The sequence below is a fragment of the Diplotaxodon limnothrissa genome, linkage group LG5 (assembly GCF_057381915.1).
Source record: "Diplotaxodon limnothrissa isolate DT_005_m linkage group LG5, D_limnothrissa_male_GT1.1, whole genome shotgun sequence".
In the NCBI taxonomy this organism is placed as follows: Eukaryota; Metazoa; Chordata; class Actinopteri; order Cichliformes; family Cichlidae; genus Diplotaxodon; species Diplotaxodon limnothrissa.
Window position 1 is genome coordinate 20,274,712 of NC_140600.1, and position 21,456 is coordinate 20,296,167.

The 21,456-nt window shown below is 41.7% G+C and overlaps 3 protein-coding genes across 4 annotated transcripts; all 3 read right to left on the reverse strand.

Moving 5' to 3' along the window:
* Nucleotides 1-176: 176 nt before the first annotated feature.
* Nucleotides 177-7,788, reverse strand: LOC146632179 (actin nucleation-promoting factor WAS-like). The gene is made up of 9 exons (XM_085353247.1): nt 7,496-7,788; nt 1,952-2,098; nt 1,643-1,729; nt 1,473-1,548; nt 1,312-1,384; nt 1,134-1,218; nt 872-1,025; nt 532-758; nt 177-475 (listed from the first exon to the last, which is right to left on the reverse strand). Exons 1-9 carry the CDS (start codon nt 7,592-7,594, stop codon nt 335-337), a joined length of 1,089 nt encoding a protein of 362 aa, XP_085209373.1. The 5' UTR covers nt 7,595-7,788; the 3' UTR covers nt 177-334.
* Nucleotides 7,789-8,595: 807 nt separating this feature from the next.
* Nucleotides 8,596-13,906, reverse strand: LOC146632180 (MAP kinase-activated protein kinase 2-like). Of its 2 annotated transcripts, XM_085354143.1 has the most exons (11): nt 13,475-13,906; nt 13,109-13,364; nt 11,989-12,128; nt 11,050-11,114; nt 10,883-10,962; nt 10,410-10,536; nt 10,154-10,229; nt 9,913-10,037; nt 9,320-9,405; nt 9,161-9,241; nt 8,596-9,071 (listed from the first exon to the last, which is right to left on the reverse strand). In XM_085354143.1, exons 2-11 carry the CDS (start codon nt 13,355-13,357, stop codon nt 8,835-8,837), a joined length of 1,266 nt encoding a protein of 421 aa, XP_085210269.1. In that variant the 5' UTR covers nt 13,358-13,364; nt 13,475-13,906; the 3' UTR covers nt 8,596-8,834. The 2 variants fall into 2 exon arrangements, with proteins under 2 accessions (XP_085210269.1, XP_085210268.1); XM_085354142.1 differs by having other exon boundaries at nt 8,597-9,071; nt 13,109-13,906.
* A 137-nt stretch (nt 13,907-14,043) lies between these two features.
* uroc1 (urocanate hydratase 1) lies at nt 14,044-20,633 on the reverse strand. Its single transcript, XM_085353246.1, has 19 exons — nt 20,217-20,633; nt 19,576-19,706; nt 19,026-19,119; nt 18,860-18,919; nt 18,649-18,777; nt 18,501-18,562; nt 18,345-18,411; nt 18,083-18,226; nt 17,889-17,977; nt 17,398-17,460; nt 17,092-17,271; nt 16,894-16,991; nt 16,734-16,806; nt 16,407-16,596; nt 16,182-16,280; nt 15,987-16,086; nt 14,948-15,029; nt 14,758-14,857; nt 14,044-14,661 (listed from the first exon to the last, which is right to left on the reverse strand). The coding sequence occupies exons 1-19, from the start codon at nt 20,340-20,342 to the stop codon at nt 14,521-14,523; spliced, it is 2,028 nt and encodes a 675-aa protein (XP_085209372.1). The 5' UTR covers nt 20,343-20,633; the 3' UTR covers nt 14,044-14,520.
* Nucleotides 20,634-21,456: the final 823 nt, after the last annotated feature.

Sequence of the window (21,456 nt, forward strand, 5' to 3'; positions counted from 1 at the left end):
AGAGTGGTTAAAAATTCATCTGTTTCTTCACTTATCTTTATATTGCTGTAGGCTACATTTAAGGAAGCTGGGATTTACGTTGGGAAGTGAAAATCTGGCCCTTCGTTATCTAATTTAGTGACATCTATGACTCTAAACTAAGACTTAGCATACTGTACTGATATGATGGGATTTTAGATTTTTTTAAATGCACAATGTGGCTTTTCATTTTATCACATTGCCTTATGGCAATTTAATCTGACCACTGCTTTGTTTGACAATCAAAGCCAAAAAGCCGCATCTTTAACTACATTTACAGTACAAGCTGACTTCCAAGATCTCTTAAAAGAGTCCGTCATTGGTTAGTATTAGGAATAGTAACAGTAGGTTCTCCATCTTCGCTGTTGCTTTGCTGAAGCATCCGTTTTTCTTTGAACGCTTCTCTCAGTGCAGCCAGGATTAAGTCGCCTGTCTCTGTTGATTTTTGGGAGCCAGCCTAACAGCACCCACTGTGTACAAGTATGGATGCTCAATTAAATCTTTTCCTCTTACATTTTTGAAACTTGCACTCTTTCTGATCCTCTCTGCAGGAGCTGGCAGAGGGGGAGCTGGAGAGAAAGGAATCGGAGTGTTTGTCTGACTCTTGTCTACCGTGTCCATGTCCTTTGGTGTTTGTTGAAAAGTGTTGCTGTCTTTGATGGAAGGGACCGGTGGCAACGGGCCCTTCTTCAGATAGATGGAAGCCCCTGCAGATCTTGGCAGTGTCTGAGAGATTGGGCCTATGTGCATATGACAGAACACTATCTTAAAAACATACACAATAGTATTTTTCCTGAAACTGAAACGTAAATAAATATTTGCACATTCTAATAAACTTTACGGGATATAGTACCTCTGTTTCTCAGCTCTCTCTGCACAGCCTTCAGCCCTCCAAACTTGTTGATGATGCAGTCAACAGCTTCGGCAACGTCTTTGCCTTTCAAGTCTTCTTCAGTGAGTTTGGCCTGCATCAACAGCCTCCTCATAGCCGGGTCAAGATCCTTAAACTTCACCAAGCAGACACATTACAGGGAGTCATTTATCATGCTATTATTAATGACTAATAACAGCTTAACAGTTACCCCATTAACAATTCACTGTAGAGTTTGACATACAGAACTTGAAGCTGGGGGAGCTGCCGTGGAAGATGTGTCCATAGGGAGATCTTTCTCCCCATTCAAACTGTGCAATGGCTCAATTCTAAAGAGAACAAAAAAAACATGAAACTGTGAACCACCTCTTTAACGCTCTTTCCTTCACTCTAAAGACACAAAGTGGTGCTATCTTTCTCACCCCAAATCATCAGCAGGTAGTTCCCTCGTTGAACTGCCCACTGCTGTCATTTCAATCATGCTGGTCATCTTTTCTGTAAATAAAAAGGTTGTGTTAAAATACGAGACAGGGCTGAGCCTTTGAGAGCATTTATACGTGTAGATGTTTGTTGTTATTCTAACCACAAGCAGCCTCCACGGTATGATGAAACTCCTCTGCCTCAGTCTCATTTGCAAAGTTGACGCCTACCTGGTAGTCCTGCGAAAACACAGCAAATCTACCCAAATCCAACCTAAAAGTGGCACTCTGATAATCATAAGGCACGCACCGATGCCAAAAAAGGATCACTTACATCTGCGGGGAAAGTATGGAAGAAAGCACGCGCTGCAGTGTACTTGAATGGAATGTACATTTCCTGCTCCCACAGTAACTTGGCACGCTGTGTTTCAGAATGAGAGGAGTTGTTAGAGTTGCACAAGGAAAAGCACAGGCGCACCCATCTGGATGAGTCTTCCTATTGTTGCTGATGGAAACCTCAAAGTAGAGGAAACACTTCAAGCTGCCCCGTGCTGTGCCATGTTGGAAGCAGCGTGCACGTTTCAGCGTATGTGCTAGTTTGAGTGGTTGGAGTGAATGTGAGCAGTAATGATGTTCTTTTTACCTTGACGCAGTATAAGCGCAGGAAATAGGAATGCATGGACGAATCCTCAATGAGACACACCACACCGCATTCTAAGCGACTCCAGCTTGGCCTCTCCCCTGGTGTACTTATGGCCTGTAGTATCTGTGCTACTGTAGATTTCATCAGCTGAAATAGACAGTAGTGGTCCAAAGTGCATCAATACATGATGTGCAATTTATTAAGTTATCGTACAAGGCACAGGCATGTTTATGTTGGTGTTAAATTTTAGAAAATGCCAATTTAATGCAACTTCCTGGTGTCTTTGTGTAAATGTCTCTTCAGTAATGATCTTGTGTAGTTAGCTTTGGTTTGTTTTTCTGATATTTTGCATTAACCCTGTCCTTAAGACACTGTGTGCCCGTCCTCCTACACAATCACTTCTTTAATGAGTAACATCCGATTTTAAAAAAAGAAATCATTTACTTTCGAAACCAGCTCACGTTTCCTGACTGACAGTAACCCTTTGAGTCATTCTAGTTTCATTTTACAGCAAAGATGCTGCTCCTCAGAGACTGATGACCTCTTTTCCATTTAACTTCTTTCTGTTGCCTCAATTAAGTAATAGTGGACTACTTTTAAGCAATCCTGTAGTTTAACTACATTTTGTAATACCTTTCTGGTTGTTCGACTACATTCAATTTTGCGTGGTGATTCAAATAGAGTAGCTATTGTTTTTTAAATAGTTTTTGTGCACTGAAATGACGAGACATGCAGAGGAGGGATAGTGGCTATATTAGACAAAGGATGCTAAAGATAGAGCTGCCATGCAGGAGGGGAAAAGGAAGCTCTCAGAGATGCACTGAGCACTTCTTCACTCCACTGACCTCTTTTCACTGCCCACGTGTTTATATTACCACTGCAGCATGCCATTGCCTTTTTGTCTTCTCTCTCCCTTAGTCTGTGTTTTGTCCTGCCTCCCTACAATCTCTTTTCTTTTCTCTTCTCTTACCTCTCAACCCCCAGCTGGTCATGACAGATGGCTTTCCCTCTCTGAGCCTGGTTCTGCTCGAGGTTTCATTCTGTCAAAAGTACATTTTTTTCTTCTCCATGTTGCAAAATGCGTGCTCATATGGGGTTGCTTGATTTGTGGGGTTTTCCGTAATACTGTAGGGTCTTTAATTTACAATTTAAAGCACCCCGGGGCAACTGTTGTTGTGATTTGGGGCAATATAAATACACCTAAACTGAACTGAATACTGTAATATAGTGTAATTTGACCTGCGTTACACCTCTCTTCCTCTAACCCTGCAAAGGCCCAGGCAATGTATACATCAGGCAGATAACCATACACACTTGACCTATGTGTAGTGCATGTGAAAAGTGGTGGAAGCTGCTTACTGTCTGCAGAATGCAAAATCCAAACCTCAGCCCTATAGATTTACCACTGCCTTAGGCAAATCCATGACAATGATTACCGCCACTAATAAAACATTTGTTTTTATTTGAGAGCTAATGCACTTGAGTAGAGACTTTGTCTTCTTTCAGATCATCACCACAGCTGATCTATCATTCTCCTCATCTGTCACAACAACGCTCTGCATGTCCTTCTTCACTACATCCATGAAGCTTCTCTACAGTCTTTCTCTTTTCTTCCTGCCTGGCAGCTCCACTGTCTACCGTCTCTCCTGTGCATGTGTCCAAACCATCTCTGCCTTGTTTCTCTAACCTTTTCTCCATTCTGGTCACTCCCAATGAAAGTTTAAGCATCCTCAGCTCTGCCACCTTCTTCTCCACTTCCTGTTTTTTTGTTTGTTCCACTTTCTCCACACCGCACATAATAGCAGGTCTAAGTCCCATATTGTAAACCTTTCTTTGCACTGCTAGCTATCCTGCTGTCACAAATCTCTCACCCCGTTCGTCTCCACCCACTCTACCCTGCCTGCACTCTTTAGTCTTCTTAAGCTGTACTAATCAACATGTCTTTCCTTTTCTTTTAATGAAACCAAACCTGGAACCTTGCACTTTTTCAGTGGCATTTAATGTGTCAGTTCATGTATATTAGAGTTTCTGTCGATTTTTGTTGTGATTTGAATGTTTTAGCATTATAAATTGTTATAATTGTCTTTCATTGTGGTGGAGGCATGTGGGTTTGGCTCAGCGACAGGGGAGGGGTGGAGCACGGGCTAGGCATTGTATAATTATGTTTCTTGTACTTGTGCAGTAGTACACTTGGGCCAGGTGTGTGGAGTGAGTATGGACGGGCAGTTGGTGAGGTTGTGTTAGCAGGTGAGTGAACTTAACGTTGTTTGGAAAGACAATTTTATTGTGAAAGCAAACACAAGTAATAAAGGAAGGAAGCACCATAAAAGAACCATCTGTACGTGTCTCAGGCAATCCACAATGGCAGTGACATGCTGCATCATAAATTACTGTCAGTAGTTTGTACTTCAAAATGCACTTTCAAAGCAGCTTTTTCTCACCACAGGCAAGTCAGCCTCATCCATACCACATAAAACATGGAATAACAAGACTGCAGACTACAGGGAGTGCAGAATTATTAGGCAAGTTGTATTTTTGAGGGATAATTTTATTATTGAACAACAACCATGTTCTCAATGAACCCAAAAAACTCATTAATCTCAAAGCTGAATGTTTTTGGAAGTAGTTTTTAGTTTGTTTTTAGTTTGAGCTATTTTAGGGGGATATCTGTGTGTGCAGGTGACTATTACTGTGCATAATTATTAGGCAACTTAACAAAAAACAAATATATACCCATTTCAATTATTTATTTTTACCAGTGAAACCAATATAACATCTCCACATTCACAAATATACATTTCTGACATTCAAAAACAAAACAAAAACAAATCAGCGACCAATATAGCCACCTTTCTTTGCAAGGACACTCAAAAGCCTGCCATCCATGGATTCTGTCAGTGTTTTGATCTGTTCACCATCAACATTGCGTGCAGCAGCAACCACAGCCTCCCAGACACTGTTCAGAGAGGTGTACTGTTGTCCCTCCTTGTAAATCTCACATTTGATGATGGACCACAGGTTCTCAATGGGGTTCAGATCAGGTGAACAAGGAGGCCATGTCATTAGTTTTTCTTCTTTTATACCCTTTCTTGCCAGCCACGCTGTGGAGTACTTGGACGCGTGTGATGGAGCATTGTCCTGCATGAAAATCATGTTTTTCTTGAAGGATGCAGACTTCTTCCTGTACCACTGCTTGAAGAAGGTGTCTTCCAGAAACTGGCAGTAGGACTGGGAGTTGAGCTTGACTCCATCCTCAACCCGAAAAGGCCCCACAAGCTCATCTTTGATGATACCAGCCCAAACCAGTACTCCACCTCCACGTGGATCATGGCTCAAGAGTTGGGAGTTCGCCTTGTAATCGGAAGGTTGCTGGTTCGAGCCCCGGCTCGGACAGTCTCGGTCGTTGTGTCCTTGGGCAAGACACTTCACCCGTTGCCTACTGGTGGTGGTCAGAGGGCCCGGTGGCGCCAGTGTCCGGCAGCCTCGCCTCTGTCAGTGCGCCCCAGGGTGGCTGTGGCTACAATGTAGCTTGCCATCACCAGTGTGTGAATGTGTGTGTGAATGGGTGGATGACTGGATATGTAAAGCGCTTTGGGGTCCTTAGAGACTAGTAAAAGCGCTATATAAATACAGGCCATTACCATTTACCTTGCTGGCGTCTGAGTTGGACTGGAGCTCTCTGCCCTTTACCAATCCAGCCACGGGCCCATCCATCTGGCCCATCAAGACTCACTCTCATTGCATCAGTCCATAAAACCTTAGAAAAATCAGTCTTGAGATATTTCTTGGCCCAGTCTTGACGTTTCAGCTTGTGTGCCTTGTTCAGTGGTGGTCGTCTTTCAGCCTTTCTTACCTTGGCCATGTCTCTGAGTATTGCACACCTTGTGCTTTTGGGCACTCCAGTGATGTTGCAGCTCTGAAATATGGCCAAACTGGTGGCAAGTGCCATCTTGGCAGCTGCACGCTTGACTTTTCTCAGTTCATGGGCAGTTATTTTGCGCCTTGGTTTTTCCACACGCTTCTTGCGACCCTGTTGACTATTTTGAATGAAACGCTTGATTGTTCGATGATCACGCTTCAGAAGCTTTGCAATTTTGAGACTGCTGCATCCCTCTGCAAGATATCTCACTATTTTTGACTTTTCTGAGCCTGTCAAGTCCTTCTTTTGACCCATTTTGCCAAAGGAAAGGACGTTGCCTAATAATTATGCACACCTGATATAGGGTGTTGATGTAATTAGACCACACCCCTTCTCATTACAGAGATGCACATCACCTAATATGCTTAATTGGTAGTAGGCTTTCGAGCCTATACAGCTTGGAGTAAGACAACATGCATGAAGAGGATGATGTGGACAAAATACTCATTTGCCTAATAATAGTGCACTCCCTGTATAAGAAATTAATCAAGATATCTAATGTTCTCTGTTGTGCTGATGACACAGTTACATCTGTCTAGAATGTGTTAGTCAGGCTATACTGGCCCTCCTGGATCTGGATGTGTGTTCTTCACACTACAAATTTTCAGTTTAACATATTTCAGTTTTATCTACTGAGTGCCAGTTCACAACACCAGGCGCAATGCAGTTTGTGTGCATATAAACACAGGATACCATACAAGAACTTTATAGTGCCCTAAAAAGGGGTCATTAACCATTTACATGCCACTATAAAGGATGTATTTGTGAACTCTGGAAGTTAACCCTAGAATTTTGTTGGAGGATATAAAAGAATGTATTTTCTTCACTTTTGTGATTTTTTTTTCTCCATTTAGTATTTTTATGTTGCCAGTCACATGGCCATCTATGGCTGCACCATGAAGACGATGTCTTTCCTATCAGTGTCTCTGTTCTGGGTCTGCTCTGTGTCTTTTTTTCCCAAATTGTTTCTTCTTGGTAGTGATAATGTCAGTGTAACGTAATGAACTGGGAGAGCCTGTTTGTGCATAGCCTAATTTGATCTACACCAGAGAGAGCCGGCACAGTGCCTCTGTGTTTCACAACAGAAATGTTTTGGCCAGAACGAACACAGCCTCTACTCTCTAAGCAAAAGAAAACAGAGGGAAGGTAACAAATACACCACAGAATTTAAAATTTAATTAAATAACTGTCTAAAGCCCTAACACTGAAAAAAAATTAAAAATGCCTCATTTATTTACTGCGGAGTGGTATTTAAATAATATTTAAATATTGTGGTTGATGCTCTGGGAACACAACGGTTCCAGACAAAACAAGCATCTGAGACTGCGGATGACAAGATTAGGCTAAATGTAAAACTAAAACAGCTCTAACACATGGCCCATTCATACACCAGGCTCCTTCTGATAGCAGCAGATGATAACATGAAAACAAGTGTGAGCATGAAATGATTCAGAGACATACATCATAGCACATCGAGCTACTACAGTAATATTATCATCATGTAGAATTTAACAGATGGTGGGGATGTGTTTTACCCTCTTAAAACACATTCAATTTTCTCAGCCTTGTTATTTATTTTTCCATCATATTTTTCAGCTGTTTTCATACAAATTAATAAAGTGTACCTTACACTGCGGCTCCAGCAGACCGATGAGGACGCCTTTCTCACGGATCGTCAGGAGGTCACTTATAACCTGACTTCCAGTAATCAGAGACAGAGCCATCACAGAGACTCCTGTTTTCCTCGCCTTACCTCAACCCTCTTAATCTCGCCTTTCCTCCTGTTCCAGATGCGTCTTCTTTGGACCTGTCCTGAACACACCACTTCCTGATCCTAACCATAGTTTGAATGGTAACGTTTCCATTACAGCATGTCATCATGCAAATTTATGGACGCCATGTATCCACTCAGTTTCGAGTAACCAAATGATTGAGGGTGCATACTCAAAGGTCATTTGTACAATCATCAGTGAAACAAAGGAGTACTTATTAGCCATATGTGGGATGAAGTGTAAATAAAGTCGTTTTTAAGGAAGGCAGTTCCCTGTTCTGGTTGGGCCACAACTTTTAAAGACAAACACAAAACTAAACACCTATATTCATACATTTGCTTAAGTTCTGTACCCAAGGAAATTATTTTAATTTCCCTGAATATTTACATTTCCATGTTGCTTTAAATCCACGACCCTTCCAGTGGAAAAATATTGACTGCACTGCATGAGATCAGGGTTTCACATAGAAATCCCAGTAGAAGGCATTCAAATCTGACATTGTTTAAGATTCAGTAGTTAGTATAATTATGTTCTCTAATGGTTTTTTGTGTACATGAAACATCCAAGTCCAAATTAGAGAGCTTGTGTTTTGGTTTTGCACACTTTAGAGTGAAAAAGTGAACAACGTTTATCTTGAAGTCAAGTACAACGGGAAACACTAACGGCTTGTTAAAGAAAGACATTTCAAGCAAGCGGAAATGTTTGGCAAGATTAATAACGAGCATGAACCATGTTAACACCTTCACTTCTCAAGGTTTATTTGTCCCTTGACAGCGCAGTGACATAACCACGTAAACAGTTGTGACTTGTAAAGAGGAATTAGTTGTATGTTATCTTGCCTAAGTGACTATCTTTTATGGCTTCCATATATCGTCTTTCATTGGTTACAGAGAGGAAAATCAGTTCCTAATGCTTATACAAAGTCTCTAAGGTTAATGCTTTTTCTTGTTTTACTCACAATCAGAATAAATGTAAAGTTTCCAAGTCTCTTAGTGTTCTGTATAAAATGAGCTGCCATGTAAAATGTGACAGGACACCAATGTAAAAGATAAAAAACAACATTTTATTTCACTTTAAGTAGTGAGAGTTAAAAATAAATGGCATTCTTTAAAGTGAGTGCAGGAACACAAAGAACGAGTAAAGTACAACAATTGATATGTGGATGGAAAATGTTGCTACTCTGGTTTTAATGCTACTTTTCTTCCGTGATCATGTCACCATGTTCTTCAGAAAACAATACTTCTCTCTGACTGTTACACACTCCTGATCCATCTCCATCCCTTCTGTCAGCTTCCTCCACGCCGTCAGCTCCCGGAGGAACGGGCCTCTTGCGTCTCTTCAGCAGAGGGTTGTTGGATGTATCCAAGTCTTTGATCTTCACCTGGTCGTAGTCTACGCGCATCGTGGCCAGGGCACTGGTCATTTCCTCCTGTTGGAAGACACAGTTTGTGCTTTAAATCTGAGATAATGCTCTACTGCCATCTTGTGGCCAGATTCTGAAGTAAATACAATTCTCACCTTTACATCTTCCCATAGTTCCTTGTCCTCTGTCAAAACCTGAGAGGTGTACAAAGGTGTTTGAGGGACCACCATGGATTGCTGTTAAATAAAAACATTCACATCAGCGTGTGCACTGGGAGAAAACACAGAGGTGAACGGGCACAGGTGTTAACTCACACTAATCCAAGGATGGTTCATGAATTGTCCAATGGTCATCCTCTCGCTGGGGTCTGTCTTCAGTAACTGAATGATGAGCTGTTTGGCTGCAGGTAACAATAAGAAACACAGTCAAGCAATCCAACAGGGCAACGTGCATGTGGAATAAAGATATGTTTATGGGTTTATCTCAGTTGTTATGTTGCAAAAGCTCTAAAGCTCTGAGAAGTCTTATGTTTTCAATTCTTCAGTGATTGGAAACTGGAAACGAGAACTAATGTAAAAGAACAAAAAAAAATCCTCTTCACTCAAGAGAACAAAAAGATACACACAGTCAACACCATGGGAAGTTTAAACATACAGAGATCTAGTGTTGCAAACCATGAGGTTCCTATTACAGCGGAAAGTTTATGCAGGTCATTTCCACTCTCTCTGTTAAGCACATGATTATGTTGTTAGAGCGTGCGAGGATTAAAGTGAGGCTGAACGCTGAAGCGCCGTGGCACAGTAATTTACACTTTGTGGACCAATAGCATATTCATTTAGAGCCTCTCTCTACTTGCATTTTATTTCACAGCAGTGCGAGTATTGTTTAGTTATTCTGTTAGTCTGACCTTCCTCAGAAACGTCTGCCCACTCTGGGTTCGGAAACTCATATTGGCCCAACCTGATCCTCTGTTTCATGCCTGGAGAGATGGCCTGGCTTGTGTTTGAGTAGAATGGAGGAAACCCACAGAGTCTAAAGAAGAGAAGGGAAGGGAAGAGAAGAGAACTTCACACTTTCTTAATTTTGCACTATGCAGAATTGATTTTTAGTCATTAGTATTGCTAATTAGAGAGGCACAAGATACTCACAGGATGTACATGATTACACCCAAAGACCACATGTCACATGATTTGTCGTATTTCTCTGGCCCAAGCACTTCTGGCGCTGAATGGGCAAACAGATACAACACGATAATGTGGGCAGAGTCACACAAAAACGTCAATCATATGCAGACACACATGGAGACAGTAATAAATAAATAAAATAAAACAAATTTTGACTCTAATACTGACAAATACGCAGTGCACCTGAAACTCCTGCAATCACATTTCTCTGGACACTCACCAACATAATACGGAGTGTAACATGGAGTTTGCAGGGAGTTGTGTAGCGTCATCTCCTTAGCAAAGCCAAAGTCAGTCAGCTTTAGAGTAGCGTTGCTCTCTTTAGTTGTGTAGAGCAAGTTTTCAGGCTGTGGTGAGAATAACAAACAAGAAAAAACTCTTTAATCTGACTGTGTTTTATAAAATCTTTTCTTTTATTTCTTTTATTAACTGTGTAAATGATTTCCAGGGCACAGCGTACTGCTGCATCTCACTAATACGCACGCAGTGGCCTTTTTCAGTGCATCAACTTTACACTAAAGTTAGATTGGTCTGTCACCCTCATCTTATTACATATGTACACTTGACATTGTATTTAAAACTCTGGGTATGCATCATTTTGCTGTGTGGAGGGTTAACTTTTTAATGCAATGTGGCATATTTTAACCAGACTTGCGGTCTTCAGCAGCTTCTGAAAGAACAGCGTTACAGTACCTTTACATCTCTGTGAGCAATGTCCATGTGGTGGAGGTATTCTATGGCCATGCCAATGTCATGCATGATCTCCGACACCTCTGATTGGAGGATATGAGAGACATGGTAGCACAGATTGCAATGCAGAAACCATTAAATGAAACTGTTAAATGTGAACTCGAACCCACCTCTCTCTGTGAAAGCCTGGTCCCCTCTGGCCTGAATGCGACTGAACAGTTCCCCTCCCTCCATGCTGAGACAAGATTAACAAAGAGATCAGAACTGGGGCAGTGAGGGTACTCTTGGCAATCACGGTTTTATAACAAAGCAAGTCATTGTGCTGACTATTAACTGCTCAGGCGGGTTCAGTCTTGAGGGTTTTTGTTTGACCACCATTTCTTAGACTTGTATGGATTCAATTATTATTATTATTAGCTATTTATATTCATTTTATTTTATTACTTCTTTTGTTGCGTCCACTTTGAGTTTTAGTTTAACTGTTTTAACAAGTTAAAATTTAACAGGAAGCAAAATAACAACACAAAGGAATAATACACATGCTCACATAAACTCACATTTTTTAATTTTGGTTGTTTGTACGAATAATCACACTCAAACCACTCTTCAGTGAACTTATAATGAGTTGTCAAAATTGTGGAGTGTTTAAAACACCATTGATTAATCAGTGAAATGAGAAAATGATTAGGGGAGATTGTGGCTCAAGAGTTGGGAGTTCGCCTTGTAATTGGAAGGTTGCCGGTTCGAGCCAGGGTTGGCTCGGTCGTTGTGTCCTTGGGCAAGACACTTCACCCGTTGCCTACTGGTGGTGGTCAGAGGGCCCGGTGGCGCCAGTGTCCGGCAGCCTCGCCTCTGTCAGTGCGCCCCAAGGTGGCTGTGGCTACAATGTAGCTTGCCATCACCAGTGTGTGAATCACATGTGTGAAGTGCTTTGGGGTCCTTAGGGACTAGTAAAGCGCTATACAAATACAGGCCATTTACCATTTATTTACTTTGAAAAGTCTGTTGATTAAATCAGATTCACAAACTGTTCTCCAATATCTGTAAAAGCCATTTTTAAGCAACTGCTTTTACTTTAAGGTGCCAAAAAACAGTGTGTTCATTCTCACCATTCCATAACAATGAGGAGACATTTCTTCCCATGGTGAATGTTCTCATAGAGGCTGAGTATCCGTACAATGTGGGGACCTCCGGAAGCTCGCCAGTGCAGCTCAACCTCCCGTCGAGCTTTGGGAGTGTCGTAGAGAATCTGTTGAACGTGACAAAATGTTCTAAACGTTATAATGAAATGCTTTAAAATGCAAATCAGTGTTCAAGGCAGGCAAAATTAAAGGCATTAAATTACCGCTGTTTGCTGAGCAGTTATTCCAGACGGAGCAATAAAAGTCAGGATTTTAAAGCTGCACTCAGCACACATATCCCAACAGCTTTGACAATGCAAGCTGACTGCCGAAGGAGGAAGGTAACACATCAACATACATTGCCACTCACACAATACCACTTATTTCATCACCTCCAAAGAAAAGACGTGGAGGAGCTGGAGTGATTGCCCTTCCTGCCTAATTCTATAAGGATTTCCTGCAATCCCATAGCCAGCTGTTTATTTAATTAACACCAGTTCCTTGGGAGTTGCATTAGGAATTACATCCTGCGTGAAAATCTGCCAAATCAAACATGAGGAGCAACCCAATCTGGCGACAGCCTTGTGAATAAGAGAGCAGCTAAAAGTAGTTTTAGAGCTGCATTTCTCCAAACACATAAGCTTTTGTGGGCTCAACATTGCTGCATGGATGAGTGAAAAATGCGGGATTTTTTTTTTTTCCTTTTTATATGTCAGAGACACTGGTATAAAGTTTTAACAGAGAAGCTCATTGTCCACATAACAACATCACAACAGTAAAAGCTGTGCAGCAGCACCACAGACAGCATACAACAGCGTGTGAGACACAACTACTGTCTGGGTAGTTCAAAAGGCAAATCTGCTTCAGGTTACTCCTCCATCCATCCCTGGTTCATGTGTATCATATCATTCTAAGAAATTTGAAGCTGCCGCACATTAAAGTTTACATCAAATCCTGAAGATAAAACGACATTAGGATATTTGCACAGATTTCCAGTCACCATTACACGGTGCAGACCACAGCAACTGTGGGGAAATGAATAATTGATGGCTGTTCTCTTTCTTTCCAGCGACAACAACAAAATAAAGCGGCAGGCACAGTCACAAACCTTGAGCGCACATTTCTCTCCTGTTTTCTTGCAGTAACACTCCAGTACTTTGCCATTGATTCCCAGGCCAAGGACCTGAGATGTTATTTTGTAGTCATCGGTCACCGCGTTTCTCCTGAACTCCAGTTTGAAGTAAGCAGGTGGCTGGAGGTCAGTCAGGCCGCTGCCCAAGTTGGAGTCGCTGTTGGTCGCTGTCCCGTGCTGCGCGGTAATAGGATTTACCGACTGCTCCTCCTGGTAATGATCCATTTTTTCTCTAAAAGCCGACGGTGGCGCAGAAAAGAAAATGTCACCAGGCTCTGCCGCATAAAATACCCAGTGTCATCTTAGCTCATCCACATATATCCAGACGACTTTCGTACTTACTTACAACACGTCACGATCCATTCTTTTTATGGCTGAAGAAAAAAATGAGGCAATCTAAAATTAAAAAAAAGAATCCTCGATGTGCAGAAAAGGGAGGGGAATAAGCACCGTTATACTGTCACGGACTTCAAACGACTTCAGCAATTGGCTGGGTAAATGTAGAGGTTATAAAAACACAACAAGTGGGGGGAAAAATCTCGGCAAAAAATCTGGTACCTTTGCCTGGTCCTCATCACTGTTATCTGTCTCTTCCTGCAAGGCACACCAACCTCTCCAATTCCCTTACGTCAGCGCGACGAGGCTCAAATTCATGGACCATTCACAGTTTTCTTAAAGGAACAATCCCGCGTTAAGACGCACGGCAGGATCTCAGCAGACAGAGCAAAGACCTGTAGTAAGTACGCGACCATTCGCCTTCGAGAGTGCAACAAAACGGAACTCGGATCCTCAAGATCCGAGTTCCGTATATATATATATATATATATATATATATATATATATATATATATATATATATATATATATATATATATATATATATATATATATAAACACACAAAGCTATGAGCAGTGCAAAGTGAAGAAATGTTCAGGGCAGAATCCATATTGTCTTTTTTTATGTGCTATCAACTGTGACCAACTTGGCCTTGGCTCGAACATCAGTCGTTTAACTCTTACTGCAGAGAACTGCAGCTCTTCTTACTTTACATCCTGTATGGCACATGAAATATAGGACTTGGCATTTTAATTACTTGATAGTAATAGCAGGTTCAGTACACACAAATAACACAGGTTTTATAATGTATACAAGTTCGAAAATAAAGAATACATGCATTTAAAATATATGAAACACCGTAGCAACCTGATAGAGTTTTGTTTTAGAAATTGCCACTGTATATAGATTTATTACCTAGTGCAGTACTGACAAATATTTGCAGGCTTTCTGCGTATTCAGATGTCTTTGTGGTATGAATGTGGTATGATAAGTCTGTTATGTAAGTTTTGTGGCTGGTTTTTTACACAGCTTGCTGGTTTTGCCTTGCTGCTTAGCCCTGCAGGGCACGATCCAGCACATGCTCGTCCTGCACAGGAAAGGGCATGGTGACATGCAACTGCCTGTTCTCCTCCATGGTGCGCTGGATGGTCTCGTAAGCGTTTGAATTTCCAGACCAACAGCGACGAGCCACCTGCAACACACAGAAACACACAGATAGCAGCAGGACAATTATCATCTGCAGACTGTGAAGTGAGGCTGTAAGCTGCTTCGCATTCAGCTATCTCACCCCATTGGAGACATCCCAGTTGAGCATCAGACGGGCACGCTTTGCTGCCTCGTCTGAGCCGTCCAGCACCAAACCAAATCCTCCATTAATGACTTCACCCCTGTAAATGGGAGGCAGTTATAATCACCCTGATTTAAATTTGTATTAATACATAAATATGGCTTTGGCAAACTGTTGTAGTCAGACTTACCAGCCAACACCACCTCCATTGTGCAGGGCTACCCATGTGGCACCTCTGAATGCATCACCAACAAAGTTCTGAACTGCCATGTCTGCAACAGGTACACGCTGTGAGCTGTGAGCGGACTTTTTTATTACTGCTCAAGTATTTATGGATTATATGAATGTGGAAATACAAGAATGATGAGAATATGAAAAAAGGCTTTATGTCACCAAAGTTATACGTTTGTGGGCCAAGCCACAACTTTCAGCCACAACAGTTTTCATATCAGCAGTAGTCAAGGAGATTTAGTTTTGTTTTTTTTAAAGACACAATTCGGTTTCAGTACCGCCCATGAAGCAAAGCACAGAGCATTTTTCTTTGATACTGGTTTCCTGCAGAGGCACTGAAACTCTCTAAACCAGTAATGGGTCATACGCTCTGTTATAAAGCTGCATCTGTTACCACAATGTGCTGCCTGGAAGTGAGCTTTAAAATATTTTAAGTCTCCCATTCTTGCATTCAGAATGCCTTTAAGGAACTGACTTGTGTCATGGGACACTTGTGTGTGGCAGGTTGAGTGCGGACTCAAATGCAGGACTCGGCAGACAGACTTGAACTAAAAAACTCAGCTTTATCAGCCGGCAAGTGGCAGGCCAATAAAACAGGCAGGGCAGAGCTGGAACAAACTACCTAAAATAACTAACACTGCTGGACTGATAGGAGAATACACAACACGAGGGGAGATCACAACAACAAACTAAAGAAAAAGAGGGGCTTAAATACACACATGAGGTAATCAGGAGGATGGAACACACCAGGGAACACAGGTGAACTAAATCTGACTAACGAGACAGGAGAAGCAAAACTGAACATGCACACAGGAGACAGGGGACTCCAACAAAATAAAGAAGGAAGTAACACACACTGAGACTTAATTATTTGATCTGGCCCACTTAAGATGACTTAAGCTCAAAGTGGGCTGTATGTGGCCTGTGATGTAAAATGAGTTCAATGTATTAAGCTTCAAATTTCAGTTGTATTCAGCTGTAGTGAGTGTACCACGTACCTGCGCAGAAGACAGAACCATCATACACATTAGAAGTCTCTCTGAAGGGGCTGTCTGTGCCACTAACGTCATGATGGTCTCTGCTAATAACCACTGGCGCCTGAACAAGAGTAACAACAAAGACACTACTGAGACTACACTCAAAACTGAACATCAAGCCTCATGATCACCTCAGCAGACAGTTTATCCTCTTACTGAAACGTTTCCATCAGCAACAGCCTGGTTGATCGCCAAAGCAATGGAGACTCTTCCTTTCTGGTCAGAGTACAGGATTCTGGCTTGTGATCCTACAACCTAAACAAAAAAAAAAAAACAATACATGAAGCATATGGGCATTCTTGTTGTATTATTATTTATTTATTACCTGTGTAATTTACACTGAAATATCCAGTGGGTGGATTGTTTTAGTAGGGAGCTTACCATTTTATGTTTTCCAGCCTCTCTAATCCAGTGAATGTTGTCATTGTACTGTTGTTTCACACGATCAGGTACATTGGCGCTCATTTCCTCCAGGACAGTAGCGGCAATGTTGTCAGTTACAGCGAGATCTCTGGGGTCGCCAGATGTGCACACCCAGCGAAATGGCCCAAAGCCCAATGAGAAAATATCCCTGGGTAAAGGCATATGAAATGAGATCAAAAATATTGCACACAAGCTTATTCACACATCTCATTAAAGGGTTTAGTCACAGTATGGCAGGCTTTACAACATGTTTAAACTTAGTGAAGTTTAGTTCATGATGCTCACCCCATGATGTGCTGCACATAAGAAGGGTAACGGAACTCTGTTGCTCCTCCACCAACTTTTTGAACCTCTGCACCTGTAAATCAAAAGACAGTATTCCTCGTTATTAGTCTATAATTAACTGCATGATAATGGAGTTCTCTGTGTTTGTTAAATTACCTACCAGCTCTTTGGGCCTCCAGGAGGAAAGCATTACCGTAGTCCCAGAAGTGCATGCCTGCATCAGCTAGCTTGTTGATAGCCTTTATTTGTCTTCGGAGGCTGTGATAGCATTTAAAACACATTTCTTCAGCTTAATAGAGAGACATATAAAAACAACAGCACAACAATAAGCTTTGTTAAGCTCTGTGATTAATTTAACCTTTCTTGGACCACGTTGCGGAAACGGTCAGGATCAGTAGACATGAACTGGTTGGCCTGATGGAAACTGAGCTGGACTGGATAGTAACCACCATTATATGGGTTGTGAAGCGAGGTCTGGTCTGAACCCAGATCTACCAGGAGCTCGCCTGTCCTCTCAAACTCCAGCAGGATTCTCTCCCTGTTTAGAAAGAGCAGACTATGACTAAGACCTCAAGGGAACAACAACAACAAAAACTGTCTCCTTCACTGCAGCTGCAGCTGTAGACCTGAGTTTTATAGTGTAAACGTATCCTGTCTGACTCACCACAAGTCTACAACATTGCCATGGTATCCCAGACTGAGGGGAGTCTTGGCGCTCTTAGCCTCTCTGTAAGAAACAAAGTAGTAATTAGTGACTTTCACAGCTGAGAGATTTACCTGTGGAATCCTTCTAACATTGGATCACCATGCTACTTGTATGTTTATGGGGTTTGTTGTAATGTATGAAACATTTTACCACCTCTAATCCACACAAGGTTAAAAGTATACATACAGGCGCAAACACCCGCACTGATATTTGGTTAAATGTCCCTTCGTTGAACAAAGTCTCAACAAAGAGAACATGCTCGAGTGAATCCTGCAAGCTAGTACAGGCAGTCAGCTGGATATGCACTGCTTCATCCACAACCAGTCTCCTTACATCGAAAACCACCTTTAAGGGCCACCTTTTCAATCTCTGATGTAGTAAATCATTTCAAACGAGAGCAGTCTGACTGAACCTTTGATAAAGACTTTTAATCCAATGTTCTCAGTTACCTTATGCGTTTAATGCACTGATCCAAGCTGCTAGTGACCTCCATTAGCCAACCCTGCTCATGTCTCTTTCTCAGAGGAGCCTCATCCACCTAAACGCAAATCAAATATACACAGTCACATTGACTTTACACAGTACTTCCTCTGTTATTGCTTAGTCATCAGAGTTCATGGGAAATGACTTGAAACCAGCTGACCTCTGCAATCACACTGACGCAGCCGGCAATGACGGCAGCTTTAGCCTGAGCGCCACTCATTCCCCCCAAGCCAGAGGTCACAAACACACGCCCCCTCAGATCATCAGAGCCCAGGTACCTCCGGCCGGCATTCAGTACCGTCAGCTGCAAAAAAGGACCACTAATACAAATCTAAAACAGGCACTACAGCGTGCATTAATACATTTTTGTGTGAGGGACTTTCAGACTGTGTTGTGTGCATCTGTTTGTAATTATTACAAACCATAGTTCCATGAACAATCCCTTGAGGCCCAATGTAACAGTAGCTGCCTGCCGTCATTTGACCGTACCTGAAAATGCACAGCAAAGACCAAAGAGACCACACTTGGCATCTCCAGACAAAAAAAGCAAGTAGCTATAATGGACCTTGAGGACTTACATTGATACACCCAGCGCAAACATCTTCTCATACTGATCTCTGGAGGAGTAATTTGGAATAACCTGATGCAAGCAAAAGAAAAACATGTGAATGCGTCACTTATCTCTTCATATGACATTACTGAGCTAAATGCCTGATTCGCCGTTACCATGCCGTTGGTGATGATGGCGCGAGGTGAGGAAGGCAGACTGGGGAAAAGGCCCATGGGGTGACCGCTGTACATAACCAGAGTTTGTTCCTCTGTCATCTCGCTCAGGTAATGCATCACGAGGCGGAACTGCACCCACACAAATGCAAAACTTAAAAGGGATACACTGTGATCAGAGACGTGCAAATGATCATGTTAACTCAGGCCATACCTGGGCCCAGTTACTGAACACCTGTCCGTTCCCTCCATAGGTGACAAGCTCTTGAGGAAACTGAAGGATGAAGAACGAATTCTTTGTTATTCACATCAAACACATAAATTATACAGAAAACCTGACATTTTATTCAGTAGGCTTAGCCTTGTTAACCTGTGCTTACCTGAGCAACTGCTGGATCCAGGTTGTTCATAATCATTAGCATCATAGCGGCTGCTTGATGTGTGTGACATGGGTACTGATCTATGGGGTAAGCTCTTAGGAAGCAGAAGGAAATTCATGTTACTTGTAAAATGGGGGGAAAAAATCAACAAAATCCCACTTTGAAGTTGAAATGCAGTTTAAATATAAGATATATTTATATTATAGTGGTCTCTCAGTTTCATACTGTTATAGTCTTTTTTAGATTTTTTAAATCTTTTCTTCTTCTTTGTTTTCTCTGTTCTACCTGTTCTGCCTAAAGATTCCAATGACCGTAATTCTGAGCACCTGTTTTAAATCTTTATATAAAAATTATGTAAAAAATGTGAATGCACGCCCACACTGGTAAGTGCCTGTATAGCTCAGCCCATATATTAGTAGATTAATACATTTTAAAAGTATTACAAAGTGCAACTGTTTGCCTTCTATTAGTTGTAACACTCACAGAAAGATTCTTCAGTGTTAAATATCTAAATAGAATAGGAATATTGGCTGTCCTTGGTGAGCCTTACCTCATCCGTAATGTGGGACAGAAGCGGTACATGTATATGTGCCCATACTGCCGCAGCTCTTGAGCAAATTCAGGTGCGAGCGTTGCATGGTGGGAGGGGGGGAAATAACGCAGTGCATTTCTCAGCGCCAGCTAGAGGAAAGATGCATTTAGAGGACGTTAGTCAAGAAACGTAAATGTTCAGAAGACATGATTAGATCTCTTTCTGCTCCCCGGTCTTCTCGTGTAACTTATTAAGCATCTCTGTGTTTTTCTTTAAATTATTCACTCACTTAGTGGAGGACTTTTGAGAATAATCAATTTTTAGGAAAGGGCATGATCCAGGAGAGGTGACGCAATAGGACAGAGGACACAAATGCACTTTCCCATCAGACATATTTAGAGAAGCCCAATTATGTGACATGATAGTGCAGCTCTGTTTGGATAATATCCAAAAGTTTCCTGTGCACAAATTGTAGTGTCACCGCTTTTAATGTTGGTCACGTCTTTTAAATCTGAATTATCATCATTAGTGCTTAACATTAACTAAAACTATGACAAAAACTATGGCAGGATATACCTGTGCTACTCACGGACTTATTTCTTGGTGGTAAAACTCCTACAAACTGTGCGAGAATATAGTTTTGCAATCCATTTACTCACCCGCTCCTCTTCTGCGGTGAGGTTGGGAGTCCGAATAGGTGCATGTGGCACATTTGGATATCTTCCCCGGTTAGGGGGCAGCGGGTTGAGGGGCAAACCGCTGCATATCTCCTTCAAAGTAGACATGCTGTATTAGATATTTGCTATGACACACCTGATCAGAAACCTATAGACAAAGGTAAGACTGGAACCTGACAGTAGCTCTAACGATCCCCTGTGGAGAGAAAGAATTCAAGGGAGGGAGAAACATTTGAGGGCAATCGCTCTTTGGCTGACTGTCCCATTGGCTCTTTGGTCATCTTTGCCCTTCACAATGCACCAATGGTACACCACGACTAGAAGAGGTTGTTTGGCAATTATTGATCCCTCGCGGAGTTTGAAGCAGCACATGCTTGAGTAGACAAACACTTACTGAGACCTCTGGCCCCTGACGCTTGCACATGTAACTGAGTTACACAAAAGTGTGCGTCACAACTTACCGAAACCTTTTAGACAGCACATTGACTGTGCAGAATCATCATATAAATGTTGCTCCCCATTAACAAAACCACGAGTGCAACTAAATACCGCAGTTTCACTGAGAACAGGAAACTACAGGCACGATGTCAGTTTTCAAAGATGGTGGGTACACTGACTTACTGTTTATGGTTCTTTAACCTGATGTACTGATATATTATCAATACACAATATAATAACATTGTTCATTTTCCCATCGTTAATGATGTAAACCTGCAATACGATGTGTACAGTCAACAATATCTCACAAACCAGAGATTTGTAATTGATTTTATTATAAAACTTTTAACAATATTGTCATATCCACTTCAAGTCAAGTCAGTCACTCCTGTGCGGCACACACACGGTTCATTTCAGCTTAGATGAGGTAAATTTTTCAGGTCTGGTTATAAAAAAAAATGCAGTCTTACTGGACAGAGAGTGCAAAGACACAAATAAACAGCTCATAAACAAAAACAAGTTGTAGTCATTTCCTCAGTTTGTGCTTCATACCTTGTAAAGCTGGCAACTTTTCAATAATGTTACTAACATAAACTTTTGAGACAAATTTGATATAAGTAACATTTGTGTAACAATGTAAAAGACAGAAAATTAAGACAATATACTGTTTACACTCTCTGATGGTTAATCACACAGCAGACAAATGTTCATCCTGAGACACGAAGAAAAAGAGCCAAACGTATACACACAGTGCACTGTGTGGGTGTAGGAAGCTTGGTCCTTA